The sequence below is a fragment of the Clarias gariepinus genome, chromosome 3 (genome assembly GCF_024256425.1).
Source record: "Clarias gariepinus isolate MV-2021 ecotype Netherlands chromosome 3, CGAR_prim_01v2, whole genome shotgun sequence".
Taxonomy (NCBI): Eukaryota; Metazoa; Chordata; class Actinopteri; order Siluriformes; family Clariidae; genus Clarias; species Clarias gariepinus.
In genome coordinates this window covers 19202763-19210000 of record NC_071102.1, presented here as the reverse complement: position 1 = coordinate 19210000, position 7238 = coordinate 19202763, and the positions used below count along the sequence as shown (strand labels likewise).

The 7238-nt window shown below is 45.4% G+C and overlaps 1 protein-coding gene across 4 annotated transcripts in view; it reads right to left on the bottom strand.

The window, feature by feature from the left end:
- Positions 1-7001, bottom strand: part of hivep1 (HIVEP zinc finger 1) — a 52423-nt gene extending 45422 nt beyond the window's left edge. Inside the window, exons 1-2 of one of the 4 annotated variants that reach the window (XM_053493465.1) lie at positions 6814-7001; positions 3897-4041 (exon numbers count right to left, since the gene is read on the bottom strand). In XM_053493465.1, the coding sequence (XP_053349440.1) occupies positions 3897-3936 (40 nt within the window). In that variant the 5' untranslated portion in view covers positions 3937-4041; positions 6814-7001. Of the gene's footprint in view, positions 1-3896; positions 4042-4392; positions 4486-6510; positions 6648-6813 lie in introns of those variants that run through there. The other 3 variants (XM_053493464.1, XM_053493462.1, XM_053493463.1) reach the window with 3 other exon arrangements.
- Between the last annotated feature and the right edge of the window lie 237 nt (positions 7002-7238).

The window sequence follows — 7238 nt, the reverse complement described above, 5'->3', positions numbered from 1 at the left end:
TGGTGTAAAGAAAACCCCTGCCAAGCTTGCGTGCGAACCGAATGGTCTGTGGTTGCGACCCCTTGTCAGGAACAGCCAAAAGACCAACAGCAACAACTTTCCAGACAAGCTCTCCTCAGGCTCTCAAGAGGTCATGGAACAAACCTGTTGATCATTAAACACCACCATGTCAGGTGGAACACCGACAAAAATATAAACCTTAAAGTTCTGGACTTTGGAACAAAATAAGACAAACTAAGAGCAGAACCTGTCGGAGTGAGCAGACAAGCTGGTGGAGCCCGACTGAGAGACCGTCCCCTGCTGCACATGTCCAAGCTCATGACGACTGGAGAAGCTCTGGATTATAACACAGAAAGGATTCAACGCTTGTGACAAACGCGAGTCCAGTTTACTCAAACACACATGCCAGTGCGGAGCGCTCAGTAAAGGAGCTGTCGTGTTTCTCCTGGACATGCTTGTCCTTCCTCATCATGCCGTTCCCCAGGACGCCTTCTGAACTGCGGTCTGGAAATTCCACAGCACAAGCATTACTTATTCTATTCCCGCAATGTTCCGTTCCAAAACATCGCTTTAAATCATCTGAGTCACAGAGAGACGAAGCGCCTGCAGCTCGCTGAGAACTCACATTAAAGTTTTACAGCTTCCAGAGATTCCACGTCAGACTTTTCTGAAGGTCCATTTTCCAGTGTTTTCACATTCAGTTTGTGTTTAAACACATAAAACTCTTTCTAGGCGAGAGGAGAAACTTTCCAGGGACAACGTTTTCCATAATCTTGAGAGTCTGGCTAAAAATACTCCTTCACAGCAGGAAAAGGGTTTCTGATCTCAGCTCTCAGAAGAAGATGAAATGTTCTCCTCAGGCCTCGATCACTCCAAAGCTTCTTTGCTGATCACTTCAAAGCTCATCCTGGAGGATCTCACTGCTGTCAGCTTCCAGAGGTGTAGAGTGCCGTGATTCAAAAGATTGACAGATACGAATTGTTAAACCAAGCACGGCATATTCACACCACACAGTTAAAAGTATGTGCACCCCTGACGTCTGTGTGTGCTGTAGTGTTACAGTTCCCCTCCACTGAAACTAAGAGGAACTAACCGAACCCATATCCAGCAGGACTTCCCCGACCCTCTTCCTCACCCCAAACCCCAGTGTCTCACCACCCATCCTCGTCTTTTATAAACGAATCTGGTCAGCATGTGGTACAGCACACACACACACACACACACACACACACACACACACACACACACACACACAGCTGTTTATTTTTCTGCTTTTTTCGTTTCCCTAAATTTTCATACTTTAACATCACTAAATACAGTGAATACATTTATGCTAAAAGTTTGTTTTTGCAAGACAAATCAAACAGGAAAGGCAGCTGTACCGTGACAGCAAAGCTAAATGTTAGCGCGCGTGTGTGTGTGTGTGTGTGAGACTCCATGCGCTTAGCTGTTTGTGAAACACAGGTGTCTAGAAAGGAGTGTGCACACCTCACTTCCTGTGTGTTTGCCCACATAGCAGATCACATGAACATTCCTCCTCACATGTCTCTCTCTCTTCCTCACACACACACACACACACACACACACACCTTTCATCTGATGACAGCGATTCACCCTCGAAATGAGCTAGACTGACAGGACAATAAAAGCTTTGTACTTTGAGGCTGCATGCCTATGTGTGTGTGTGTGTTATACATGATGAATAACTGAGTGAGGGAGGTTCCCTCTGTATCCATGACATCACTACACTGAACACAACACAGCTCTCACTGTAAACTCACTGTAACATTATTATTATTGTTGTTGTTATTATTTATTATTGTTGTTGTTGTTGTTATTATAGGGAATGTGAGTCCTGGCTGTCTGGCTCTCCATCACAGCGTTGTAATAAACTCTCGTCAGTTCTATATAATAACTGCCAAGTGAAAGCAGGCAGGCCGTCACTACATCCCTTCTGTTGCATGTCTGTACATAAGCCTGCGTCCTAAATATGTGGGTTTGTATTTTTGATTTGCGTCCTCGTCATCATGACCGGAAAGATTTCCTACAGGACAGAGAACAGAGATGCTTTAATCCGAACATAAAGTTCCTGTAAAAGAAAAGTGTGTGTCAGGGTCTCTCGGAGGTCTTGCGACTCTGGGTTAAAGTGTGTACAGACTACGATGTCTGTGAGAACAGAAGGACAAACACGAATAACTGATAGAAATTTGTGTACTAAAGGTTTTAGTTTTGTGGTTTTGGTCCTCCAGTGATGATGGATTTACAGGAACATCTCCATCAGCACAATCCCTGTTTCACAGCATCGCTTAGGCACTTTATACACACACACACACAAAATAAAATAGTGGTACATACGCACGCGTATGAGCAGGACACATTAAAAGGGGAAAAAAAATAGTTCAGTTATTTACTGGCTCCAAAATCGAAACTGGATCTTTAATTTATATATATTTTGGCATTTAAGGTGGTAAAATGTTGCAGGTTGTCCATGATCCTCTGGGTGGTGCTCTTTAAACTAGTCGCACATCAGCAGGCGACGCAGTGCCCCGTGTGGTAGAAGTAAATTATTTGCTAAGTTTGTTTATAATTGTAAGAAAATCTGAAGAAAATTTAATATTGAGTCAAGACATTAATAAATTCGTCACACTAAAATAATTGCATCACAGATCGAATTAGCACCTGAATATCACGATAATGTCGTATCGGCTGATACAGACACACCCCCAATTAACCATATATGGTATATACTGTACACTAAGTTTCAAAAGCTTCGCGCATGAATATATTTGGGTTTCAGTCGACATAGTTATTACGGCATTTTTTTTTATTTAAATACTGAAAAATATGCAAATGAGCCTTAATGATGGAAAAAAAAATTTGGGATTTAAAAGTCATCATATGATCACTGATCCATGCTATAAAAACATTTGGACATAATGGGTTAATTAAGAAGGAAATGTACTTTTTCTCCATGGACGTGGTTCAGTGATGAAAGCTCAGGACGCGTCACGTGTCAGGACTTTAGATTAGCTTTCAGTACGCAGACAGAAAAGCTGCGTGACTCGTTTGACGGTTTCCATTCGTTTCCAGAAGTAAATGTTTTTTGTCACTTAAGAAACGTTTGTTAACATGACTATCGCATCAAACATCGCGGTCTTTGGAGTACGCTTACACACTGCATTTAAACACCACTTCACCCAATACTGTTGTGTTGATCACGTTATTTTCCCGTGGCCGTACCCCTACAAGGCTGCATGCTAGGAACTTCTTATTCACAACATTTGGTAACGCTGGCAAGTTTTTGCCCCCCTTATACTCCCAAAAACCTCCACAAAAACACACACTTCTCTACAAGGTAAAAACATCTGGAACCTATCATAGACTCAGGAGCTCCGAGTCTCAGGCTGCCTTGGATTCACCAAATACATTTCATCATTTATTCACCTCCAGTAACCTCTTCTGTCTGCTCAGGGTTCTAGTGGAGCAGGAAACTTCCCCATAATACTGGGCATAAAGTGCGTACACACACACACACACACACACACACACACACACACACACACACACACACACAGAGTCATTCACACTGAGCTGGTCCACCTGCTGGCAGGTTTGTTTGACAGAGGAAGTTAAGGAAACCAGAGAACCTGAAGGAAACCCACACATGCAGGCAGAGCTCCCAGCTGCACCGCAGTGTCGCGGCTCCAGGGCCGTGTAGGGGGGACAGTTTTTCCCCATGCGGGTTTCCTTCAGGTTCTCTAGCTTCCTCCCTCTCCCTAAAAATGTCACCAGCTGGATCTTAGTCCATCATCCATGCACCGGCCACAGCTTCATTTCTGACCAGAAATTAAATCCAAAGCCACACAAGTAATCGTTCTGCCTGAGGACCTGCTTACCTTTGAGGTTTTTGGGGTTGTTCTGCTTGGTGCGTGGCATCTTCCTTTCTTCTGCCTGCTCTGGGCTCTCAGTTACACATTGTAGAACAGGATGCTGGCTAGAACACTGGGGTTCCCAGAAATTCACTGAGGCTAACTTCCTGGCCTATAAGGAAAAGGCACACAAATAAACAGAACTCAGTCATGAACCAAACACACACTTGACTCAAAATCAGGCTCAGACTCAGTGGTGAACAGATTATGTAGCCTTGCTCTGCATGCTGCAGTCACACACACTTTACTTTTCTTTATAAATTACAGAAAGAGTAGATTTATCAGGGTCTAGTGGTAAACCCTGGAAGTGCAACTCAGTAATGAGAGCTCTGGCCTGCACCTGAGCTTTCATCTCTGCTGCTTGTTGTTCCTGAGAATGATAGCTGAATGCCACGTACAAGTGACACACACACACACACACCTGCCTTAAGCATTAATAGAAATGCTAATGAGGTGCACTAACAATGTTCTCTATAATCTCTGCTCTTTGGTGTTAATAAAGCTGTGGGGCAAGTTTCTGTCTCCACGTGTCAAGGTTTACACCCTCCATCATCAAAATCCACGTGTCCAATCAGCTGGTAGAATAAATGATATTAAAGTGATAAAAATAAACAGGATTAGATCACAGTCCTTTAAAGGGAGGCATCAGAATCAGCGTCAGATACATCCGATCTAAAGCATGACAAACCGAAAACAAACAGAGAGAGAGAGAGAGAGAGAGGTGACTTCAGTTACTGATCAGCTGAGAAACTCGTTTGAAGCTCGTTTGTGTTCTCACTTCTTTTCATTTTCGACCAAACGACTGTGTTCAGTTCCTAACAGCGTGTGTTCAGTGGTGCACGGGGAGGATCTGGGTTCAGACGCTTGAACAACAGACACAGGAAGAGGAACGGGGGTGTGGCCTTCATGCGAAATGTAAAACAACCTCAAGCTTTACAAACAAAACAACCACAAACTTTTCTAAACAACAAAATGAAACTGTGATAGAAGATACACATTAACACAAAACATTAGCTTCCTAACACCCTAAACCGTCAATAATCATGTACCCTAGCTCCTTTAACCCTCATTAACACTGTAAACTAGCTCCCTAACACACTAAAATCTTATTAACTCTGTGCACTAGCTCCCTAACAACCTAAACCCTCATTATCACTGTGCACTAGCTCCCTAACAACCTAAATCCTCGTTAACACTATACACTAGCTCTCTAACACACTAAAATCTTATTAACACTGTGCACTAGCTCCCTAACAACCTAAACCCTCATTATCACTGTACAGTATCTCCCTACCACCCTAAACCCTCATTAAATCTGTACACTAGCTTTCTAACATCCGAAACCCTCATTAACACTGTACACTAGCTCTCTAACAACCGAAACCCTCATTAACACTGTACACTAGCTCACTTACACCCTTAACCCTCATTAACACTATACATAAGCTCCCTAACACCCTAAACCCTCGTTAACACTGTACACAAGCTCCCTAAAACATTAAACCCTCATTAACACTAACACATTAAATCTCATTCACACTCTCCCTAGCACCTTAGATTTACACTAACACTATACATTAGCTCCCTAACACCCTAAACCCTCGTTAACACTGTGTACTAGCTCCCTACCACCCTAAACCCTTCTTATCACAGTACAGTATCTCCCTACCACCCTAAACCCTCCTTATCACAGTACAGTATCTCCCTACCACCCTAAACCCTCCTTATCACAGTACAGTATCTCCCTAACATCCTAAACCCACTTTAACTAGCTCCCTACCACCCTAAACCCTCATTAACATTGTACACTAGCTCCCTACCACCCTAAACCCTCATTAACACTGTACACTAGCTCCCTACATACTGTACACTCTTTTCTAACAAAACACTTCCCCTGACATTGTTACATAACACGAAGTGTTTCCTCGCCACACAGCCCCGCGTGTGAGTGCGGTGACGTCACCTCGCAGCTCGCCACGCGCATGCGCAGACCTGATTACTAGGACGAGCAAAGTCACAAACACCGCCTGGCGCCCAGACAATAAACACTGACAGGAGAGGACTGAATGTTCCGCAGTGCATCACACACACACGCGCGCGCGCGCGCGGAGTCAGTGTACGTATTGGGAAACACCCTGAAACACGACTGACCGGACCTGCACAACTGATTTATAATCTCTCTCTCACACACACACACACACGCACGCGCGCGCCTTAAACGCATGCCTTTATCCTCGTGCACACACGCACGCACACACACCAATGCATGCTGTAGAAGTAACAAAATGATGAAGCTTCACCTCCCGGGAGTGTGTGTGTGTGTGTGTGTGTGAGAGAGAGATCCGCGCAGACACGGACAGGGCAGCGGCTCGGTTAAAGCATGACAGCTGATCAGGTGTGCAGTGACTGCAGCAGTGTGAACACACACACATGCACATGCACGCGCGCACAGCAGAGGGAGGAGTCGGGGAAAACCCCTGCCTGCGAGTCCTCCGCAACAGGACGCAGAAACACACACACACACACACACTTCCTCAAAGCCACAAATCAACAAACAGCAGGTAAACATCCAGAAACACACCGTCAGGGTTTAACACTCCGCTCAGCGCAGCTCTCCCACCGCCCCGGAGTGTGTCCTCAGCACACACACACACACACACAGACAGAGCGCATTAACATGCTGCAGACGTCCACTCCAGAACAGAGGCGCTCCGGAGAGCTGCAAAACCCGGGCCGGGTCCGAACCCTGCTCCAGCTGCATGCAGAACACACACACACACACACGTCCAGCGACTGGGACTTTGAAGCAGTGTGTTAGCCAAATATTCTGTAATGTTCACACACACACGGAGTGTTTAATCTAACACGCAGTAATGTTACTCACAGCTGCAGATGTTCCTGCTCTCCCCAAAACCAAACGCTTAGAGATAAATGTCTGTGTTTTCCTTCTCTCTCTCTCTCTCTCTGTAACTATTGCAGGAAACCGACAGGCCGATGACGTCAGCGGGGGTCCCGTCTCCGCCTCCCAGCCAGAGGAAGTGCAGCCAGGGGGGTTCGCGACACACGGCACTGAACGCGCTTATTAATTATTTCTTATTTATTCACGTATCTGTTTTGGGCTTTTAAAGCGTCACGTGATTCAGAGCGTTAGTTTGATCCTCAATGCGACATTCCTGAATCGGGCGCCTCTAATGTCGCTTTGATCTCTGACCGGTTACATTGTGTCGCTGCTCGCGCTCCCCCTCCCGCGGGGCCCCTGAGCGCAGAGAGCAGGCTGGCGGTTTTCCCGGAGGTTCCTTATTGTCAGGT